The 24,567-nt window shown below is 36.8% G+C and overlaps 1 protein-coding gene and 1 long non-coding RNA gene across 3 annotated transcripts in view; both read left to right on the top strand.

The window, feature by feature from the left end:
* The window catches only part of CDKAL1 (CDK5 regulatory subunit associated protein 1 like 1), a 686,928-nt gene that overhangs the window by 177,873 nt on the left and 484,488 nt on the right, over positions 1–24,567 (top strand). The window contains exons 6-7 of one of the 2 annotated variants that reach the window (XM_036348425.1): positions 16,125–16,283; positions 18,454–18,550. In XM_036348425.1, coding sequence (XP_036204318.1) covers positions 16,125–16,283; positions 18,454–18,550 — 256 coding nt within the window. The remainder of the gene's footprint in view (positions 1–16,124; positions 16,284–18,453; positions 18,551–24,567) is intronic. The other variant, XM_036348426.1, reaches the window with a different exon arrangement.
* On the top strand, positions 9,380–10,248 carry LOC118675511. The gene is made up of 2 exons (XR_004973932.1): positions 9,380–9,863; positions 9,964–10,248. It is a non-coding gene; the product is annotated as an uncharacterized LOC118675511 (long non-coding RNA).

The raw sequence follows: 24,567 nt of genomic DNA, 5'->3' as shown, positions 1-24,567 counted from the left end.
GGGAGCAGAAATGGAGCTAGAGCAGAGTGGGGGAATCAAAGAAGAGTTCTTATTTTGTATTTTTAAGATGGGATGTCACTGCATATTTGTATGCTATTGGATATGATCCACTATAGAGGGAAATTTTCCACTATAGAAGGAAAGGGTAATTACAAAGGGTTATTACAGGAGGAGGGTGCTCAAGAGGGACTGGGATGCTAGCACACAGGCAGAAGTAATAGATTTATGTGAGAGTAAGGGCAGTTGATCTGTTTTCACAGGAGGCAGACAAGCACAGTTATACACATTTTAACAATGTGGCTGTGTTCTGAGAAATGTATCATTAGTTAATTTTATCATTGTGTGAACATTATTGAGTGCACTTACTAGTACACAAACCTAGATGTGATAGCCTACTACACACCTAGCTGCGTGGTATAGCCTTTGGTCCCAGGCTACACACCTGTACAGCATGCTGCTGTACAAAACAACATGAGATTAAATCAAGCACAAAAGAAAATGATGCAGTCAAGAGATGCAGTAAACACGACAGGTGTGAGGCTGCTGCCAGCCTAACATGGCACATGGTTTTACAGCAAACTATATTTTTTAATAGTAGAAAGAGTGCATTCTAAAATAATAATACAACTATAGTATAGTATAAGGTGAGGGGCGAAATAGGGTAAATGGTACCATAGGAATGTAATTTGCAAATTCCAGATTCTAGGAAAGTTTATAGAACAACCAACTCAGTTTCTTCAGTAAGTAATTTTTATTTTAGAAGAGAGATAGATAGATAGATAGATAGATAGATAGATAGAATAGGAACCTAGTGATTAAAAAGACTTAAGAGGCCGAAACCGGTTTGGCTCAGTGGATAGAGCGTCGGCCTGCGGACTGAAGGGTCCCGGGTTCGATTCCGGTCAGGGGCATGTACCTGGGTTGCGGGCACATCCCCGGTGGGGGATGTGCAGGAGGTGGCTGATCGATGTTTCTCTCTCATCGATGTTTCTGACTCTCTATCTCTCTCCCTTCCTCTCTGTAAAAAATCAATGAAATATATTTAAAAAAAAAAAAAAAAGACTTAAGAGCATATTGCCTAGTTGCAGTTTATGAACCTATTTGTATTCAGATTTGAATAAATAAACTGAAAAAGTTAATGAGACAGTGGAAAAATTAAAAAATATAGAATAGTAAATACATAAACCACTGCAGTCATTCATTATCATCAAGTAGTATGTTCTATAATGGTATGTGCAGTACTTTTATACAGCTGGCAGCCATAGGTGTGTTTACACCAGCATCACCATAGACACGTGAGCAGTGGTTGAGCTACACCATCACCAGGTGATGGAATATTTTAGTCCCATTGTAATTTTACAGGACCACTGTCATGCATGCAGTTCATCATTATGCAGGACATGACTGTATGTTGATACAGAGCAGGTAGTTTGATAGATACGGTGGTAGAAAGAAACAGCTGCTCTGTTCTGTTTTCTTCTATTTTTCAGTGCAAGAAACAAGATCATCTGCTGAGAATCTTAATGGGGAGAAGCTATGTTGAAGCAATATAAAATGTTTATTTTCTAAATAATACTTAAGAAATATATTTTTTCCTCAGCTATTATTTTTGTTATGGTGGCTAGCAATCTATGCCCACATATATTTTATGTATATAGGGAGAGTTGATTTCACTGAGCCTTGTATGGCATAAATCAGAATACATCACCCACCCCTCCTTTGAGTATAATGATTTGAAATGTAGAAATCTTACACCTTGGACTTGTTTAGTTCTCTTATTTTTTAACTGATATAGTAGAGAGAGAGGATGGTTCCACTTATTCCAGTGTCCTCATCACCTGTCTTCAGCATCCAGTGGCTTTCAGCACTGGAGAGTAGTTGTACACTTATTCCTTCTAGTGTGAAATAGTTCAGCTTGTGTGCGACGCTAGGCCTAGCACTCTAACGAAGGCGAACTGAGGTGAGACTGTTTTAGGGTTCAGATTTTAAAGTGAGGCCTCATTCTTCGTCACCAGGCACAGATCTCCTACGTGTATTCTGTTTTTTAAGGGAGTACTCTAGGTTTACCTTTTTGCTAAGTGGTAGAGACCAATCTCATTCTTGTATCCTATTTTCCACCTTGCTTCTCTGAACCTCCTCCTTATTTTTAAAGTAAGAATCCCACCTTTAACTCATAGGTTCTTCCTGCGGATCGCAGGGTAGTCTATGATACGTGTGAAAGTTGCTCTGGAAAGGCCTAAATAGTGTAAAAAGCAAAGTTCTACTGTCATGATCATAAGTTTTGTTATTCTTTAGAAGACATGGGCAGTTGCTCAGAACTACCCCTTAAACCCCTTTCATCTTACAGAGTCTTTCAGTTCTTGAAAGACTAACTTATTGAAAAAATTATTGAAAAAAAAAGACTAACTTGAAAAAATTAACTTATTGTTAATTTTTTTCTATTAGAGGCTTTAATGTAAGTGATTTGGTCATTATTCAGGATTTTGATGTGTGCAGTTGTAATTTTTGAACACTACAAACTGGAGGTGACAGAAAGGAAGCTGAGCCCTAGCTGGTTTGGCTCAGTGGATAGAGCGTCGGCCTGCAGACCTAAGGGTCAGGAGGCAACCAAATGTCAATGTTTCTCTCACATTGACATTTCTCTCTGTCTTTCCCTCTCTCTTCCACTCACTCTAAAAATCAATGCAAAAATATCCTCAGATGAGGATTAAAAAAAGAAAAGAAAAGAAAGGAAGCTGATGTATTGCTTGTTTTCTATTAATGTATTATTTTACCTTTTAAAAACCATCTGTTAATGTATTATTCTGACTTTTTAAAACCACAAACTTTCTCTTCACAGTTTTACAAATGGATATATGAAAGAATGAACTAGAATTTAAATATTGAAAATGAACTTTATTATATTTCCACTTGCTAATTTTGAAATCCACTAAAGATATTTCTTCTTGTATTGACTGAGTGTTTAAAATTAATTATAGATTGCAGCTTTTAGGGGCAGTTTTCAAAGAAATTTTACATTTTTTTCTAATTAAAAATGTAAAATAAAGTTATTATTTGGAAAAGAAAATAATTTCTAATGATGTCATTTGCTGCTATAAATTTCTTCTTAACCTTGGGTGGATTTTGGTGGCAAGTGCTACTTTTGGGGACAAATAATTGCTCTCACATAGATTTTAAGTGTTACAATAAGCCTCAGAATTCATCTTGTTTAACCACTTTCATGTATATGTGAGAAAATTCAGGCTCAGAGAGGAAGGATTACCTAACTGCTAATCCATGGCACAGTCAAGACCAGACTAGGTCTCTGGGCAGTCAGTGTAGGGTTTTCCTTCTTGGACCAGCCTGCCTTTTAATACACTTGTGTTCTCAGAAAGAATGAGGGAAGTTGCCCCTACACACACAGAAGGGGAGCAGGCAGGGGCGTGTTCCAGGCACTCTTCATGCTTTTCATTTTCCATTCCGCCCTTTTAATGGTATAGGTGTTAAGTTTAATTAATTGCCATAAAATATAGCAAACAAATGAACTCTTTTGTAGTGCTCCTTTTGAAATTTCTTCAATAATAATTCTGAATTATTCTTTTCATTGTCATTCTAGTTCCTTCAGACAAGGATGGTCAGAGGACAGAATACAGTTTTGATTCTACATTCATTCACTGGGGTTCTTCCAGCTAACTGTGACATCCTATTTATATACCATGGGCTAAAACCACTTTCATGTGGGTTCTGAGATATATATGGAGGTGTCAAAAGACTTAAAGTGATGGCTACCACAGTTTTACTTCTCTTCCCCTTTTTGTTTACTGGGAAATCTCTGGTTATTTAGTTGTAGGGTATTTCTTATGAAGATATTTACTTTATTTTTTTTGGTAAAATACAATAAAAAATTTAAAATAATAGAAAAATGTATGTGAGTGAACTATTTTAAGTCAAACACCCTTGTAACTGCCACCCAGTTCAAGAAATAAAACATTTCTTAGCCACTTTGGAGACCCCTTTATGGTCCCCATCACCATCACAGCTCTCTCTTCACTTCCACCACTGTCTTGAGTTTTATAAGAATCACTTATTTATGTTCCCTTATGGCTTTATTACCCTAGGTTTGTTCTTAGACAAATAAAGCCAAATCGTGCCCATTTTAAAACACCTGATGTGTGTTTTAAATCTCTCTTACCCTGTAGCTCTTCCCCCTCCATCTCTTTCTTTTCCTTGTGATTTACATGTTGAAGAACCTGGGCCTTTTAATCTCTGGGCTCTCTGTAGTCTAGATTTTGCTGCAGTTCAATGTGTTCCTCTGTCCTCTGTTTTCCCTGCAGATTGACAGCTACCAAAAAGCCTTGTCAGAACTTTGTGTTGTGTTGTGCTATGTTGTGTTGTGTTGTATTGTGTTGTATTGCATCCTTTATCAAAAGGTCATAATGAGTGGTTGTTTCTTGTTTTATGATGCTACCAGCCATTGATGCTTAATGCCCAGATTTACTAATTCTGTGGAGTTTGGACAATGGTGATATTCAGTTTTATCATCTTATTGTCATAAATTAGCTGTAATAATTTTATAAGGAGACTTTTCCCTTCATCTGCTAGCAACTCATTGGTAGAGTTCATAGAGAAAGGCAGAATAAATTTTAAATTTTTTTATTTACCCAGTTCCTAAAATAAGCAATTATTTTCCTGTCATTCTCAAAAGGTTACTGAAAACCTCTTTTTTTAAAACAACAACAACAACAACAGCAACAACAACAACAACAACAACAAACCACATACACATGATTAGGCCTGGCCAGTGTGGCTTAGTTGGTTGGAGGATCATCCCATGCACCAAAAGGTTGTGGGATCAATTCCCAGTCAGGGTACATACCTAGGTTCCAGGTTCATTCCTGGTCCAGGTGTGTACTGGAGGCAACCAATTGATGTTTCTCTCTTACATAGATGTTTTTTTCCTATCTCTCTCCCTTCCTCTCTCTCTGAAATCAATAAAAATGTATCCTTGTGTGAGGATTAAAAATATTTTTAAAAATATGATTAGAAGCTCATTAATTTAAACATACTTGGACTTCAGTCAATTGCAAGTTCTTATCCAAGTTCAAATCGCCTGTGTCTGGTTATTGTGGACTCCTTCAGGCTGGCTTCTGAATTCTTTTTGACATGACTCTGTTACTCTTTGATAGCTTTGTTACTCTTAGGTGGCATAAGGTGTTCTAAGTTCATCCTCTGCATTTCCTGCCCAGACTTGGTATTAGCCATTTCCTAAGAAGTTTTGTTTCAGAGGGAAGGTGGAGGTGGATGGGTGGGTGGGAAGAGATCAACCAAAGAACTTCTATGTATATATGCATAACCCAGGGACACAGACAATAGTGTGGTAAAGGCTTGGGGAGTGTGTATGTGGGGGTTGGGGGTGGGCTATAAGGAATCATTGGGGGAAAAAGGAAGACATATGTAATACTTCCAACAGTAAAGATTTTAAAAAAAGGGAAATGGCATTTCATGTTCACATCTGGGTACTTCACCAAGAATCCTAGTTCTCAAGAACCTAGGGGAAGATAGAATTAGAATTATCCCATAGTCCTTATTAGCTTTATTCCACTTTACGTGTACAGTATTTTCGGAATAATAAAAAGACATGTACATTCACCACCAATCATGATTACCAAAAAAGTAAACATGTTTTTTTACAAATACTATCCCTGTTTTCCTCCCAAATATTTTTAATGGGAGTTCTGTATTTTACGTTGTCAAATCAAAGAGCCAGTACATACTCAGTTTCTCCTTTATAATGGTATTCAATCTCACAAATACATATTTACTGCTTTACATACATTATGTAAATAGCCTTCTATTTACTTTTGATGTTGAAGCCATTCTTACTAGGTTCCTTAGGCAGGGCTCCTGGGAACAGCAGCCCCATATTTGTGTCATGTTCACAGTTAGTGCCCTTTATACTTGAAAGTCAGTTTTTATGGATATAAAATCCTTGGGGCACATTTTCTTTAATTCTGGTGACAGGATAGTTTTCTCCCCTTATAAGTCATGTGTTCATTTTGTCTAGCTGACCAAAGGAATTTTTTCTTTTTCCTTAGAGTTCAACAATTTTATTACAATGTGTCTTGGTGTTGATTGTTCTGGGGCAATAATCATACATAGTATAATCTTTTAATATATAGTCAGATATTTAAAAAGATTTGTCAGTTTGCTTGAATTATAATTTTTAGTGGTTTGTCCTGTTCCATTGCTTTAGGACAGTGATTTTTCAACAGGTGTGTCACAAGAATTTTTAGAACCGGCAATACCAGACTATTTATATGGTCAGGGGCACTGACCTCTTTTGCCTTACATTGCCAAATAAAAAAATGACTTTAGCCAACACCATGATAGCTGCCTGGTGTGAATGAGTCAAAATTATACGACAAAAATATATTTTTTGGTGTGCTGCAGAATTTTAGTAATTAGTTTATGTGTGCCACGAGATGAAAAAGGTTTAAAATCACTGCTTTAGGGCAGTTTCTTCTTCCTCAGGAACTCCTCTTATAGAGGGAGTCTTTGCCTATCTTCAATATTTGTCACTTTCTCTGGCATCCTGTTGTCTTGCTAAATTAACTTATCAGTAATAGCTTTTTATTAAATTCCTTTAGGATTTTATATATGCTCAATCATTTTATTTGTGAAGAAACCCTTTTAATTTCTTTTTGTTCCAACTATTACCTTTTCTTTCCTTATTGCACTAGCTAAGGTCTCTAGGACAATTTTGAATAAAAGTGATGAGGGTGGACATCCTTCCCTTGTTCCTCATTTTAGGGAGAAAAACATGATATTAGCTGTAGTTTTATTACACATTTCTTTGTGGGTTTGAAGAAGTTCTCTAATCTTAGTTTGCTGAGAGTTTTTTCATGAATAGATGTTGAATTTTGTCAAATGCCTTTTCTGTTTCTATTGAGATGATTGAGATGATCATTTGGCTTTTTTTTCTCAGTTTGTTACGTCTAAATGTGGTTCTATTTTAGGAGCTTTGACTAGTTGTTTGTTTAAGGAATGATAAAAAGGACCACAAGATTACAATTGGCTGAGAAATGGATTTCTTTTGGGAATAGGGGAGTTGCTGGTCTTTGAAGTGTGCGGATTTTGGGACCCTGTGGTGCTTTGTCATTTGGTGGCACTGCTCTGCTTGACTATTTGTGTACAGGCCCATTTACAAGACCTCCTACTTTTATATTTGAACTGTACTGTGGCTTTAACTTATAGATAACTCAGGAAGCCAACTGCTCTGAGGGCAAGGAGAGTCAAATCATTGTCCATCTTTGATTATGTAGGTCAGCTTTTCTCAGCTCCTTTCATCTGTGATTGATTGGGTTTTCTATAGAAAAGTCACTTTTCCTTTTTACGCAAATTTCTCCATGATTTGGGTTGCTCATGGTCCCTCTCCTAGTTTTCCATCAATCCTCTGGATTTACTCTCATTTACATGTATATTTGTGTTCTCTGTGGATTTTGGGGAAGAAACAGAAATATGTTTTTCTGTTCACTTAGTCTTCTCACCCCTCTACTGGGATCAAACTACATAATTTGACTTTATGTTTTAGAAGGACTGAGAAGGTAGTACATTCACACATCTTATTTTAAAATTTTAATTAAAGCACTGATAACAGCAGCTGCCATGGCTCCACTTATAACTTGTTCCTCCATAGCAATTTTTCTGCAGCAATTCTGAATTTAATTCTCTTATTTCTTTCAGGTCCCATTTCTTTTGTTTCTAGCTTCAAATTAAGAATTTTTATGTTATTTCTGTGAACATACAGTTGCCATTTTCTAATATATGAAAATATAGCGAAAGCCCAGCCAATGTGGCTCAGAAGTCACGGTTTGATTCCTGGTCAGTGCATATGCCTGGGTTGTGGGTTTGATCCCTAGTGTGGAGTGTGCAAGAGGCAGCTAATCAATGATTCTCTCTCATCATTGATGTTTCTATCTCTTTCCCCCCTCCCTTTCACTCTGAAATCAATAAAAATATATTTACAAATATATAGATATGTAGTACTTTGTTAATTAGTTCTGAGATTAAAATGGTAACATCAACCTAATAAAGTTGATTTTCTGTGTGTGTGTGTGTTTGTGCACTTGTGAGCATTAATAACATATATCGTTACTTAAAGGACTAATTGATAGATTAATTTTAGTAGAATTCAGACAAAAATCTTTAGAAGGAAATGGAGCTTTTAAATTAACCACAGATATGGGGTAGTCTTAATAATTAAAAACCATCCCGAGAATAACATGCTTTGTACAGATGAAGTGAAATGGATAATTATATGGGATTATGTAGTTAAAGCCAACCAAGTTTTTTTCTCTTCAGCCTAAGTATATATAATTTTTGACCCCAGGTATTTCATATTGCTTCATAGTGACTGTTAAATAATTATTAGTTTATTATATAAAAATTTCTTAATTGTGGCAGTCCTACGTATTGTTTTTCATGTATATCTACAGTCTTTTTGTTGTTGCTGTACCTTATGATGACAACAGTGAACATAGATGAGGCATTTTAAGCAAGTTTTCCTTTAATATGGGAGATCATAGTTCCTTTTCATATGACTCTGTTTAGCTTTAATTTCTTCTTCATAATAGACAAGGGTAATAAGGTAGAAAACCTCTTTTTTGTTGTATATTATGATATATTATGGTTTGTTGAAGTTTTGTTACTAAATTGTGTCATTTGCTTGGTTGTTTCAGTTGATAACTTGAATAGATGCTAATGCGGTTGATGTTAATGTAATGAAGTTTATTTTTTGGCTGCCATTGCAAACAATAGAAACAGTCCTTCCCCCAAATGGTTTCTATTTTGTCGATTTATGTTGGCATTAGGGCATTTTCATAGAAGAATAGAGGGCAATGTGTTTCACTGATATTGCTTTTCTTTTTGGAACTAGGAGTGAACAGCAGTTCCAAGATTTGTCTGTGATCAGCTGTTTATTGCTGTTGCAAAAAATTTTTTTTGCCCTTGGGAAGTTTAATGTTGCATTTATGATAAATACCTTTTTGATCAGAGGTCAGGTTAATTATAACCAACAGCTCTATTACGTTTCTGAAGAAATGGACATAGACTTTGTTTTTAGGAAGAAGTGCTAGAGGAGTGAAGGAGTTGAGAGGAAAATTATGTTTTTTTAAACACTAAGAAAATTATGAAGACTACGATAGTAATTCTTTTAAAAAATATATATTTTTATTGATTTCAGAGAGGAAGGGAGAGGGAGAGAGAGATAGAAACATCAATGATAAGAAGAATCATTGATCAGCTGCCTCCTGCACGATCCCCAGTGGAGCCTACAACCTGGGCATGTGTCCTTGACTGGAATCAAACCTTGACTGGGACCCTTCAGTCTGTAGGCCGGCACTTTATCCACTGAGACAAACTGGCCAGGGCCTTAAAAATTGTCTATATGATTTGTGAGAGTGAAAATCTTGTGATGACTTACCACAAAATTTAAATATAGATAAATGGTGTTGACACCAATCAAATATAGCTCCTCTGATTGGTTATCTAGAATTCTGTTGATGGACGAGATAGATTCCTGTTTAATGGTGGCCTTATTACATTTTAAGAGACAAAAGCATGGCTTTTAATCACAACTGTAATGATTGATGTTATGTTCTGGTATTGGCTTTTGTTTCATTTATTAAATTTCTCTCTCTATATATTTTTAATGTGCCCTGAGATATGTAGACCCTGAAAAGAAAGATTGATTTGTTGAGCACTTTGAGAAGGAATTAATCTGCTGAGGTGGATTCCCCATGGTCAAGAAGGGCCCACATTTTATAAATAATAAGAACCTAACAACCATTTGCTGACAGGGGCTTCTCATGTACTTTTGTTTATTGGTAAGAACCTTAGACTGAACTGTCTGCTTCCCATGCTATGCCCTGCTCTTTTAAGCCTTCTGAGTACTATTATAAGGGAGTTCCAACTTTTGTTTTTCAGCCAATGGACTAAGACCTGCTCCATCGAATCAGAACTACTCCATAACTACCAATCAGGATCCATAATGTTGGCCAATCAGGAATGTGTGATTTAGGTCAATCAGAAGTGATGATTTTGGATACCTCATTTACATAAAACAGACAATATTGGGAACTTAAGTGGGAACTTTCCCTATTAAAAGTGGCCTCCCCTTTGTCTCAGCAGAGCACAATTTAGTTTGCTACCTGAATCTGTGTCTCCTGGGCTGCACTTCTTTTGCTCAAATAAATGATTTCTTATTCTTTGTTATAATCTGAAATTAATTTTGGTTTATAAAGTGAATCATATCTAGGCATTGTCCTCAAGAAGCTTATCTTCTGGTAGGGAAGAGATGTCTATTGAAAGAACTGCAGTATTAACAGCCAGTGGCATAAGAACAGTAGAGGTAATTTGGGACAGTGATTCAACAGTAGAGGTAATTTGGGAAAGTGATTCAACAAGAGTATGTTAAACATGAGTGTTTTATACTGCCCTAAAATACAGATATTCTTTGTCCTTGCTCCTCCTATGAAACCTCTTGATCACATAGGAGTTATTGCTTGCTGAAACCCCGTTATGGCAGCTTTGAAGGAAATGAATCTGTTCTTGTTGCCTCTCTGTCCTCTAGCTGACAATTGCACGATCATGTAAATTAGCCAAGGAGAGTACCCTTACAGACTCTTACCTTTTCCAGTTCTGAATGTCTTTTGCTTGGCCACTTCTTATCGTATTTTTTTTTAAATAACAAACTGCTTTTCTGTTACCTGCTCCAAGAGATCAGTTTTTATATTAATTAATGTCTCTTTGGGAAAGTGACTTTGAAAAAGATGTAAAACACTAAAAAATTTTGTTTAGAAACCTGTTATAAGTTGTGTTTATTTAAAACAACTCTTTATTCAGACTGTTTAGCTAATTCTGAATTCTAAATATGTCTGGGTCTCCCACCAGAAATAAGGTTGGGATCTAACAGTACTCCAGCTCAAATTTTATTCAGGATAGAGCCCAAGTATGCATTTTCCTTCAGAATGTTTTTCTCTTTAATTTATTTTTTAGTTCAGAACTGAACAGTAAATTTTCCTCATTTGTTCCTCAAATCATAACATAGATTCATGTTGTAATTTAATTTTAGTGTTTCTTGGTGCATGTGATAATTAGAGTAAAGTATAATGAGATGTGCAAATTGGATGGTGAATTGCATAAATGTAACAGCTGATCAGGTTGTCTCTTCTTAATGTCACTTTATTAAGGTCTGATATACTGATATACTCTTGAATTTCCTTTTTCCCCCCCTTCATTTCTTTTTCCTTCCACTCTTTGTTCCTTGCTCTGTTGAGGTTATTATCTCCTAACGTAGAGTATCAGGATAGTGATCTTAGGGGAGGTGAACTAATTACAGATTTTTGCTTTACATTTTATAGGGATATTCTTTATAATAGTGATTTATATCTCATAACTTTAGGTTAATTTTTATATTAATCCTTTTAAGGAAGGGGTGTTTTACTTTAACAAGAAGGAAATGATTTATTCAAATGCTATGTGCTGTATGAGTCTTAAATGCAGTTTTAAATGTAGTGAGTTATCAAATGTACAGGGTCTGCTTTTCACTAATTTTTACTCATCTTACTTTGCCTTGGATCTGAAAGTGACATAAAAATACCAGTGAACCTTATACTTCATGATATAAGGGAGAGGAAAAAACAACCTCTTTGTATGTATCCTCTTAGGTTCAACAATTGGGGCCTGGGAATCAAACTGATAAAACACGGATGATAGGAAAACAGAAAAAACAACACACAGATTGAAGTAAGCATGGGAGTTCACAAAGAAATGTGACTCCAGTAGGCAATTAGAATTTGGAAATCATACACCATTTTAATAAAGGGGATAAAGAGTAGAGAAGACTTTAGACCAGTGGTTCTCAACCTTCGGGCCCTTTAAATACAGTTACTTATGTTGTGACCCAACCATAAAATTATTTTCGTTGCTACTTCATAACTGTAATGTTGCTACTGTTATGAATCATAATGTAAATATCTGATATGCAGGATGGTCTTAGGCGACCTCTGTGAAAGGGTTGTTTGACCGCCAAAGGGGTCGTGACCCCCAGGTTGAGAACCGCTGCTTTAGACAAAGGAAAGAGTTTGGGATTCTTGGGCAGTGTTGAGTTATGGGAAGGTGATTAGGACGTACATGGTAAATAAGGGTTGTGTAGTAGGGTTTGCTACACAGGTCAGAGTTGTCTCGAGTAGTTGACTTTCTGGTACTGGAGAGGTAGGTAACTTTCCAAATAGAAATTTGTGTCCTGCTTTTAGCCAGATAGCAGAGGGGAGAGAGCTTTTTCCCCCTGAGTTGAGTCTGCTGTTTCTAAAATGCTTTCAGCTCAAAATAATCTTTATGTCAAAGTGGTGTATTTTAGGGTGGCATATTCTGGTGCCTTTCAGTGAGAACAGAAGATTCTACTAATCATTCATTGGAGTCTGTAGTGGTTTCCTCCCTATTCGAACTCAGAGCACTTAGTTTCTTTTGCAGTATTTTATTTAAAAACATTAATATTAAGGTATGCTTTATAATGTATACAATATATGAGTATGAGTTACATATAATTGTATATGTTTTTGTATTTGGGTACATTTCCCTCTTTTTTTACTGGTGGGTGCCTTGATAAAGAGTTTGGTATCCACTAGTCTGTAAAATTACTTTTACTTATTAAGGAACTAACCATTTACTTACAGTGTATATTTATGCTGCTCTTCAAATTGCATATTTATTTTCTTAGCTTTTTCAGCTTCATGTGTATTCCTTGAAACACAAAGTCCTCTTTATATTTGATAGGTCTCTAAGTATATATTGTACACATAATAGGCACAGAATATTTTGTAAATAAATTTGTGAAAATCATATATAAGATGAAGTTGTTGATTGTCATCATTTATTCCAGAAATTTTTATAGATTTATTGCATAACAGTTAGAAATGGTGGCAGTAGATTGAGTTAAAATGTTAAATACCATGTTGAGAAGTAATAGCTGACACAAAAGAAAGAGAAGAATCAAAATTCTCTGCACTTGGTTCCCTTTGAAGCCGTGAGGCTAGTTAGGCCTACCTGGTGCTTTTTGCTGTTCCTTACTGTCTAACGAGCATGCAGGCACCAGTCCCCCATTTTGAGATTTCTGTAGGAGGTACTGCCATACCTCCTGTCTTTGGTCTCACCCCTTTCCGTCATCACTTATATTCTCTGTAGCTTCTTTTAAAAACTTTTTTATACTTCTCATTGAAATTCCCTTTCAAAAGTGAACCAACTTTCCTTAAATCCTTAACCTCTTCACAGAAGTCTACACCCTTGTCGTTTATACCACAATGAAACTAGGAGAAAAAGGTCTGTATGTCCTATTCTCAGTTGTTGTTTTTTCTTCTTAAAGTCACAGAATCCTTTCTTCAGACAAAACCATTCATAAACTCTTGGTCCATAGAGCAGATGAAAGCACAGGGACAGGATGCAATAGGGGAGAGGAGCAGGATGATGATGACTATTCTGGTCTCCCTTGCTCATCCTCCCCTGTGACCCTGATCTGGTTCCTTAGGGACCGCTTCTGGCATCGGGGTTACACAGCCCTGCTATCAGAAAGCCATCTCTCCTTCATAATCAGGTACCCTGGGTCTCTTTATAGTAGTGTATGCTGGTTCTCCCGCAGGGCTGTTCTCAGCATCCTTTATTACCTCCAGCTCTCTCTTCTTCCCCTTTATGTAAAAACCTTGGTTCTAAGGCCCATATCTTCCATTTCTCACTGGACTGTGAACACCTTGAGATCAGTGACTCTTTTTATTTTGTATGTGCGGGTATGTGTGTGTGTGTGTGTGTGTGTGTGTGGCATGTGGTGAGTGAATGAATGACAATGAAAAACAACATGCTGAATTATTGACTTTCTAATAGACAGTGATTTTTATAAGTGTAGCCAAGAACTTGTATTGGCAGTAATCACAATAACGGAAACCTATTGAACCTTGGAATCAAATGGGAATTTCTTAAGTGGTTCTTATCTGTACTTTGGACTCCTCTTTTCTAGTTGCAATGACGACTACATTCTTTCTCCTCATGGGACATAAAATGTGCAATATGTTTTAGTTTTGTTGGTTAAAAGAATATTCAGTCTTATGAGTCTGAGATTATATTGTACTCTAGTGCTTTGGATTTGAATGTCCCTAGACATCCCCAGTTACACATCTGAATATATCTGCTTGGATTATTTTTTCAGATTAATAAATCCCATCAAGTCTTAGAGTGACTTTATTTTCAGTGTTTGGCAGCTCCCTGCCCAAGTCATTAGTCCTGACAGTAGTCGTAGCAGGACAGAGTTGTGTTGCCATGACAAGCTATGTCCTCCTTGACTGGTTGCTTCAGAGTTTAGGAAGGGCATCATAGTTTTTGAAGTATATCACCGTCCCAGATCCTTAGTTGTTTTCTCTTACATTATTTGCCAAGTTGTTTTTATGCATTTCACATGGCTACATGCCTACACACAAATAAACACTATAAACAGGTATCCTCTCACTTGAATATTTGAATGTAAACAGTAATCACATGCAGAGTAGTTAATATTCTGCTTGCTTTGTATGGCAGCAGACTGATTTGACCCTTTGTGGTGTTGTGAGGAAGTTTTTATTAATATACATTTAGAAATTAAAAAGCAGATATATATTTTAAAACACCTTCATGAATGCAAATTTTGGTTGTAGACACATAATAATATTTTATGTAAATTAAATATCAATTTGCAGGAAAGAAATAAAGAATAAGAGAAATGAATACGGAGAAGCAGCATTTTCTCCCTCCCTGCTACATACATAGTGTAGAGCACTAGGTTTTTCTATATATATGTACTAATTTCTTCTTTTTCTAGTAGACTATTATTTTGTTCACAAGACATAGGAAAACAAGACTGTCAAATATTAAATTTTGTTTCTACTTTGAAGACCTTTAATATATTATAATATTTATAAATGTCTATGCTTTTTTAATCAAGAAATGTTTGTTCCAGTGTTTATTACACAATCAAACTCATTTGATATATGTTCTGAAATATAATAAAAATGTAATACTCAAGGGCCCAGTAGATACTGGGGACACATCCTAACTCCAGCACTAATTCCACAAAGTGTGGAACTTTGGGTCTTGATCATTGCATCTTCTCGAATCTTAATTTCTCATTTGTTAAATAAGGAATGATATTGTCATCTTTATGTGTTTTCTACGATACTGTGAATTACAAGATTCTGTATAAATTATTATTTGCATTTGGTGCTTGGCAGAAAAGAGGGGGAGATTTCCTTATGTTTTCTATATTGCTCAAGTTAATGCTCTAGACAAGGCTATGTCTTTTAATTTAGAAATATGTTTCAAGAAAATATTCATGATTATTTTGAATTAACTTTACATTCAATTTTCATTTTAATTAGCATGTCAAGGCTATCTAAAATGAAGACAAGGAAATTCATACTATTTAAAAATTTCTCAAGATATTATTTTTATCAACATTCATATTTTGAAAGATAACGCTTTTATAAATATGCCTGTGCTGGATACATTTCTAAAGATTTTTTTTTTTAGGCTTTTATTAACCGTTGAACAGAACTCACTAAGCAAAAAGAATAGACTATAAAAAAGGAATGTTTAGAGCAAAAATACTCTGAGAAATTGCCTTAAAGCTTTTGCTACTTTATTGGGTCACATAAAGTGTGGCATTAAGATTTTGTAACTAGGGTGTGAATTTTGGCTTAGTCTGGTCTACTTTCTCATTTTAAAGCGGAATTTAGTAAAAGCATGAATAATATTTTGAATAAATTTCTTAGTCAAGCATCTCTGTTTTGAATTTTTCCTCTTTATTTCTGCTGTTCTGCTTACTTACTTAAAATCGTCCTTGGACTGTTTCATGCCTGGTCTGATGTTTATACTGTCACCAGAACATTTTCCTAGGGTGTTATATATTGGCTATCCTGTTTTCATATGTGGTACATACCTAACTACATAATGGTTACCTTGAAGAAGTGCCATATAAATGCTAACCATGATTATTGTTGGTACCATATTATTGTTGGTGGTGATGTTACCTCTTTTTTGTTTTCCACACCAATATTTTTATCTTATAGAAATGTTTCCACCTCTCTAAACAACCTTAAAGCTTGGTACGCAAATGGATTCCGATGTTGGAAGCTAAAATCTACCCCAAGTTTCACTCCCAGCCAGGTGACTTGCATTTCCAGAGACTTGATAGACATTAGTGGATTCTCAGATTTAGTGTGTCCCACGTGAGTTTCTTACCTTCTATTCCAATTCTCAGCCAGCTTCTCCTTACAGCTAATGGCTGCATTTTTATTTCTTAGGCTAGGCTTCAGCAAACTCTGGCTTTTGGGCCAAATGTGACCTTCTGCTTGTTTTTGAAATGAAGTTTTATTGGAACACAGACATACCCATTTATTTAAGTATTGTGTATGGCTGCTTTTGCTCTAATGGGGCAGAATTGAGTTGCAATAGAGATTTATGACCAGCAAAGCCTAAAAAGTATTTACTCTCTGCCTTTTATTGAAAACTAGTGCCCTGGTGCACAGATTCATGCACATTGAAAAGAAATTAATTAGAAGGTGGCCGGCAGGATGGGACTGGGTGAGACAGGCCGGACGTGCCCTGGAGCCAACATCGCGCCATCAGTCCCTCCTCGATATCTGAAGAGTGAGTGGGGGTCCCTCCAGCAGGTGGGGTCCCTTGGCCTGGCCTGTGGGGATGGGTCGAAACTGGCTCTCTGATATCCCCCTAGGGGTCCTGGATTGCAAGAGGGAGGTTCTCAGGTGATGCACTCCAGAATCAGGCTCCCTCCTCTCTGGTTCTGAGGTGCATCACCTGAGAACCACTGCTGCCAAGTCACTGCAGCTTGGCAGCTCCTGCTTGAGCGTCTGCCCCCTGGTGGTCAGATGCTCATATTGCACATCATAGCTACTGGTTGGATGGTTGCTTAGCCTTTTGTATATATAGATGTTTGCTAACCCCTGCCTTAAACTCAAAACCTTATCCTTTGATTCTTTCTTGGGGTTTCCCAAGTAAATTTTAGCAAAAGAACTAATCTCCTTTTCTTTAATCATCTCCTCCTCCCTCTCTCTCCCCTCCCTCATCGCCCCCCACCTCTTCCTCTCCCCTGTCTTCCTCTTTCTCTTTCTTTTCTCTCTTTCTTCTCTCTCTCTCTCTCTCTCTCTCTCTCTCTCTCTCTCTCTCTCTCTCTCTCTCTCTCTCCTCTTTCACATGCATTCAGGTCTTCACATGCCTTTGCCAAGGGTATTCAACTAATTTCCCCACCTCCTTAAGAGTTTTCTCCATTGTCCACTAAATTAAATACTATCCATCCTCTTTCTTAAGGCTCCTTCTGCAATATACATCCCATTAGTCTCCCTTATACAGAAATTCTTTCTATAATGAGATATTTTCTCCTTTCTTTCTTCCTCCTTGTCTTTGTCCATGATATGACAACTCCTGAAGTTTTCTCTGCCTCCATTCCCACCCCCCCCAAACTTCTGTTTCCCCTTAAACTTCACCCAGTTGTTTTGAGAAGCTTTTTTGCTTTTTCGAGGTGCACATTCTTTTCTCTCCATGATATATTGCGAGTACATCTTTTGCCACTAAGGGCATTTTATTTGATGTTGTGTTGCTTATGTCCTTTTATAACTCATCTATTATAAACTATAGGCTTGTTGAATACAAGGCACATATTCCTTTTTACTCTATTTCCTTAAATACCATCATGTCTTAGATGTACATAATAATTAACTTATTCACTTTAGGAAGCAGGCTTTTTATTTGCATTTAATTATTGGTGACCTCACAGGCTTTCTTGGATGTTTGGCAATGATCTTCCGTGTTACAGCTGCAGCTCTTGTGGAAACCAGATGTTACTCCTTGTACAGTTTGTTAAAGTAAATGGAAAGATTTTTTTGTTTGATAAGGTATTTCACATTTATTACAAGAAAACTATTTGTGTGCAGTGATGTGCTTGGTACTGATAAAAAGGTAAAACCAGGTGGTTGAAGCAGGCAATTATTTTCTTGGATATATGTTAAGCAATCTACAGAAGTCAGATCTTTTTGATTTTGTTAACAAGTTTTTTCAGGATTCCAAGTGGAAAAATTGTACCGAAGTACTCTAAATTATTGAAATAACACACTTATAGGTGCTGTTAAAATAGTATTTTATGTTCTGCCTATTCATTCATTCATTTAATCATTCTTTGAATACTTCCTATACTATCTCTTCTATGGTATGATAGACACATACAGAAGTCTTACTATGTTTTTTTTAAACAGTTGTAAGAAAATCCAGTTTCATGCTAGACTGGCTTGTTATTATTTAGAGAATTTCATATGCATTACCATCAGTTTGCACGGGTATACCTATCAGCAAAGGAGTTCACACTGTCTTCTCTTCAATCTTTAGAAGAGCTCAAGAGGAGAACAAGAAGATAGTGCTGGCTGGATGTGTTCCTCAAGCCCAGCCGCGCCAGGACTACCTGCAAGGACTGAGTGTCATAGGGGTAAGCTTATACCTGATGGGGAAAAAGGAAAGTCTTATGTTGTTAAAACACGAAATAACTCCATACTGTATTTTCTGTTTCTACTTTACTTACATGCTGTGTTATAGTTATGAGTGTCCTCAATATACTTCCCCGATTGCGTGAAATTTTGTCATATCTGTGTAACTTTTTCATCGTAGCACCAAAAACATATTCTAGATTATCTCATGAAACAAAAACAAAAACACACATACACACACATACAACTAACAAAATAAATAAGTCATAGCATGGAATTTAAGTCCCTTAATAATAACCTGGTCTTTGCGTGCCTGTTCGATATTGCCATATTATTATAATTTTCTAACCCCACTAAACGACTTGTCGTCTCCCAGTATATCTGGGTACACCTACATGCCTTTTTTGGAATGGCCCACTTCCCTTCAGTCACCCTCCGGAAGTCTTGGCTTCAACATTACCATTCTGCCAAGCCTTCGCTGACAATTCTGTGCAGTCCTCGATAACCCTGTGTTGGGGCTCCCTTTGCTTACTGTGCAGTTACTTGCCATTTGCTCTCTGGCCTTTTGCAGAGTTGTGATTTTGGGGTTAACGTACATGATTTTTTGATTAAAGCATACCTCTCTGTTTAAATTATTAGCTTCATGAAGACAGCTGTTCAATTTTTGTTTTAAAACCGTCACGTGTTTCTTCAGCTTTCCCATGATGCCTGACATACGGTGGCGCCCTCTGTAAACATTGGGTGACTGACCGACTGAATGAAGGAATCTTCCCTTGTACTTGTGTTGTTGGCATACTTTTCCCCCTGTTGGGCAGTCAGTTTGGGAACCGGAAGATTGCTACCTACTATCTCTTATTCTTGTGGCTAGCGTCATTCACAGGATGCCCATTCAGTCACTATTTGTTGACCATGTGGTGGTGGTTCATCTTCCCATCATTCAGTGTGCTCATCAATGATCTTTTACAGTCTTTAGGTTTCAAAAAACATAAAAATATTGTATGTTCGTAGAAAAAATTTATATGAATAATTGTCACCTGAATTGAGATTTATTGTTTTTTTCCTGATTTGATGTACCAATGACAGGTTCTTATACTGTATTCTTAGTGTAATAAACTTGTTTTCTGCTGTGAGGTCCTTGCCCCACTAGCAGATTTAATAATCTTTGAGCAAACATTCTCATGTTAAACAAACAGAACCTGAATGTTTGGGAACTTAGTTTGTTTTCATCATTTGTCTGTTTACATTTTGATTTCTCTTGGTTTAAGGATTGAAATGAATATGGACTCTGGAGTTATCTTTTCATGTCAGTCTAACTTTCTTCGTAAACATAATCCTGCTGTGTTAGGGAAATAGGAAACTAGTTAGAATTTTGTTTTAGAGATGGAATGTGGTAAAAGCTTGGGATTCATCTTAGATTTCATCTCAAGGAATTAAGTTACCAGAATAGTAGAATTTCTTTCGTATGGCAAAAGCCTCTTCTCTATGTACATATGGTAACATTTTCCTGAACTCCATTGTGTGCAGTAAAGAGCTTAGTGTCTGTTAGGAGGCAGGGGAGATTCTCAAGATAGTGCTGTTAATGTGGAAGACGATTTTCAGGGATAATGTAAACCCATGGCTGTAACAGCTAAACTTTGTTTTTCTATTTAATCTAGCACCCTCTTTGTTCTGTCACCTGGTCTTATTGTATTACCTTTAAACTTCTTTAGATTTATTTTATTTGGCTCCTTTATAATTGGAAAAATAACTTAAGAACACATGTTTTAAAAAGTGAATAGAAAGAAAATCCATAACTCCATCACCCTAACACAATAATTATAATCTTGCTTATCCTCTTCAGACTTCTAATATTTGCATATTTTAGTTAATTATAATCTCCAAACTATTTTTCTTATTTTCCATGAGCTTTTATTCCAGGAGGTTTTTAAACTATTTTAATTTCTTCATTACTATTCTATTGAAGGATATATCATAATATACTTAATTATTCTTAATTTTTGGATGTCAGTATTTTCTGGTGTTTAGGAAATATACATCACACATTAATACTCACAAAGGGGTTTTTATTTTAGATTAAAATCAGTGTATTGTGAAAAGTCTCCAAAAGCTGAATCACACTGTCAATAGAAATGGTTCACAGTTTAATTTTATTTTTAGTATTTATTATTATTTAACTATAAGATTATTCTTTGTCAACATCATTTTATAGAGCATGTAATAGCAATATGACACATCTATCATAACTGACTCTATATAAAAATTATGTCCACAGAACCAAAAATTTCAGGGGAAAAAATCTGGAATAGGAAACCAAAATAATCTAAAATTGGTATTTATAGAGACTGTTTCTGAATAGAATGTTAGAATTGTTATAAAATCAGAAACCTTCTCAAATAAAATGAGCTACAATGAAATAAAAAAAAAAGAGTTATATTGGTTTATACAAAGGAAAAACAATTCTGAAGTGTGAAAAAATATGAAGATGTTTAAATTCAGTGATTTCGGAAACTATTTCTAGGAGAGTGTTTGGAATTGTATTGCACATTTGATTTACAGACTGGATGAAAACTGTTATTCCTTCACAGAATTTCCCTCACAGAATTTCTCTGATAGAGGGTGTTAATAGAGGAGGAAGGAAGAACAGCTGTAACTGCGTTCTGTGCTTTCCCCTCCTGCTGGGATTTGTCTCTGTCACCCCACAATTCAGGGAGGATGTGTCAGTTCTGCTGACCAAGTGATTGAAATAAAAAGCTGCCTTTAGGTGGGCATCAGTGGGAGAGCAAGCTACTTATTGCACACCTGCGTTAAAAAGACATACTATCCCATGTTTGCAAATGCTCATAGCATTTGAGAAGAGATTTGATAAGTAAGGAAGATACCATTGTAACATGTTAATTTCCATCAATATCAGCCTTTAGAAATGGGGCATTTAATTTGTTTTCATAATCAGAGATAGCAATGTGGTGAGGGCACATAATAATTGGTGATTTGACCCCTGGGCCTTTTTCATTATCTGTCTTGCTGCCTCCTGAAACTATCTAGTTGTGATTAATATTATTTGTGTGTTGGTGCCCGGAAAGGAAATGGAAGTAAAACCTATCAACTTCTAGGTCCAGACCTGGCTTTGGTGGCAGTAACCTTCTGACATCCTAGAGCACAGAACTGTCTAATTTTTTTCACATTGGGAGAGGAGAAAGAAAAGAGAAAAACTGAAGCAGTTTCCTAGAATGATTAAATGAATTTTTTATTTTTCTGTCTAAAATGTATGTATTTGTAGGTAACCAATCAAGATCTTTTAAATTTTTTCACTATTGGAACATTTTACCTTACAGTGAAAAATTTTATTTCTCTTTTGGCAGATAGTTATGGTTAGCTATCCACCTTGAGTTTTCATGCAGTGTCATCTTTTTCCTGTTATTTTCTACTAGGGACCCAGTGCATGAATTCGTGCACCTTGAAAGGAACTGTGGGCCGCGAGGCTGCAGTGGGCACAGGGGCGGGTCTCGACCCATCCTCTGTGCCCCTGCCTGGCCCCTCCTGCCGTGGCCCCTGGTCCCCTGTCTGCTGGCAGCCCTGCTCCCGCCGCCGCTGCTCCCATGCGCTGACTGCCAGCCCAGCTCGCACCCGCTGATAGTGCAGACCGATTGGGGCCGAAGCCAGTAGCGGGTGCGAGCAGGGCCGGCACCGTCAGTGCATGCGAGCCATGGCTGCTGTCCGGATCGCCCCTCAGGAGCAGGGGGAGATGGAGAAGCCCTGAGCAGAGATTGGGAACTGCGCCGGGTGCCAGTAGCGGGTGCGAGCAGGGCCGGTGCCAGCAGCAGGTGCGAGGGCCGGGCGGGACTGTGGCGCCCAGAAGCAAAGAATTTTCAGTAACCACCAGAGGCTCGTCCTGATGACAGCGACCAGTGCCCTGCCTTTGTCTGGTGCCCCTGCTTACCTGCTCCACCATCCCGCCATGGCTGAGGCCCGCAATTTTCTGCACTCTGCTGCCTGCTGCTGATGCCCGCCATGTTCTGTGCGGGCCCCTTAGTGGTCAGTGCACATAATAGCGGTTTGTTTGGTTGTTCCACTGTTTGGTCTATTTGCATATTAGGGTTTTTATATATAAAGATTATGTTTAAATTGGCTACTGGTGTCTAACTGTAGGTAGTAATGTCATGATCTTGTGACTGTACCTATTGAATATTCCTCTCCTTCTCTTTAGCTCATTTGTTGGCAGGAAAGTTTCTTTTAAAACAACCAGAAAGCAATTGTTCTCTGATAAAGTCTGGTAGAAAAAAAAATAGTAGATTTCAGGACTCAGAAAGTTTGGCTTCAGATCCTGGGGCTGCTGTATCTTCTTATTTCCATTCAGAAGTATGTACTGAGTGCTTACTATGTGCAAGGTACTGTTCCGGGTGGTAGGAATGCAGCAGTCTGTAAAATCAGAGATCCCTGTCTTCATAGAGCTTACATTCCAGTTTTGGGAGAGACATCTGGTTTGAGCCTAGATTATTTCCAGCCTCCTAGAGAATGTTGTGGGATGGCCCTAGACCACAGGGAGACTGATTAATTGGGAAATTCTCAGCAAGGCTCTGATGGAAATACAGTTTGTGTTCATTGGTCAGGAGTTGTGTTCAGGATATATGGGCGAAATAGTATTTATTCTCTTGAGTTTTTCTTAAGCTATTTCTCAATTATTGCAGTGGCCTGTATTAATAGGCATGGCATTTATTAGGATGGTGGGGTTTTTACTATTACAGGAAAGCATGTTTACAAAACCTGTACATTTTGTATAAATGTCTCTGTGCTAATAAACAAGGACTGCATTTGAACTTGATCTTGGTATTGATTCATTAGGATTATTTTTGTAGTAATTGTATAATTTCTCTAGAAATCCTAAATAAATTGCAAATTAATGCACATGCTGTAACATTCTAAAACATGCAGTTCACAGCAGAATATACGATGTTGAAAATCTGTAACTGTCAAAACTTCCTGATGTGCAATCTGTGAGTCCTGCAAGCAGGTGCATTTTCTTTGGAGAGCTGAAGAAAAATGTGGCTTAACGCAGGTGTCCGTTTATCTCAGGGCCTCTAACTCGGTTATTTGCAGTGGTTTAAACACCTTTTCAGGAATGCTGCTCTGATACTGAAAAATCAAGCAGCATGATGACCATTTCAAATGTAAACACTTTATTTTGAAATTTTTATGTATAATTATAAGTATAATTAAAGCAGCATTTGAAAGAGGCTATATTTGAGAAATTTTCTGTTATATACCATATTGTAAAAGTGAAACAATGTCACAATAATAGTGGCATTGATATTGAGTGCAAAGCTTGAGAAACAGGGCCGTTCCTGTTTTTCACGACTTCATGTCTCCTAATATCTTCTTTTGATATTATGTTTGTTTTTGTTATAAAAAATGCAATATCATAACAGAATGACATATACATTTAAAAGCCCATTCATGTTTATACCTTTCAAGATCTGTTATCTTTTTAAAGGCCTCTTCTAATGCATCTACCTATATGTGTACACATTTTTCACCTATTGAATTATAAAAAGAGTAGTTAAATTGAATTCAGGAGCTAGATTACATAGGTTCATATCCCTTCTGCACCACGTACTAGCTGTTTGTCCTTGTATAAGTTACTTATCCTCTCTGGGCCTTAGTTTCCTTATTTGTAGAATGAAGACAATAATAGAACCTGAATTTTGTAAGGGTTAAATGAGGTAATATCTGTAATGTGGTTAGCATGCATAGTTAAATGGTTCAGTATTAGCTTTTTAAAAAACACTGATTCATGTACAAGTAGAATTGAGCATGGGGATGAAGCTATGTGGAATCCACTCTGTGCCTAGAATGAAACTATTTTCTAGAGAAATAGAGCTGAATAAAACATATCTGAGTGGTGGTTTGATGAATGGAGAAAGGGCTTTTGAGCAGCAACATCAGCTTGTCTAAGGAAAACCTTGGGTGTTTAGGAATGCCTGGAAGGGAGAAGGAGTGTAACGTGGAGGCAGTCGTTGTAAGA

The sequence above is a fragment of the Myotis myotis genome, unplaced genomic scaffold, assembly GCF_014108235.1.
Source record: "Myotis myotis isolate mMyoMyo1 unplaced genomic scaffold, mMyoMyo1.p scaffold_m19_p_2, whole genome shotgun sequence".
NCBI lineage: Eukaryota > Metazoa > Chordata > Mammalia > Chiroptera > Vespertilionidae > Myotis > Myotis myotis.
Note: the sequence above shows the minus strand (reverse complement) of the source record. Positions and strands in the feature narration are given on the sequence as shown.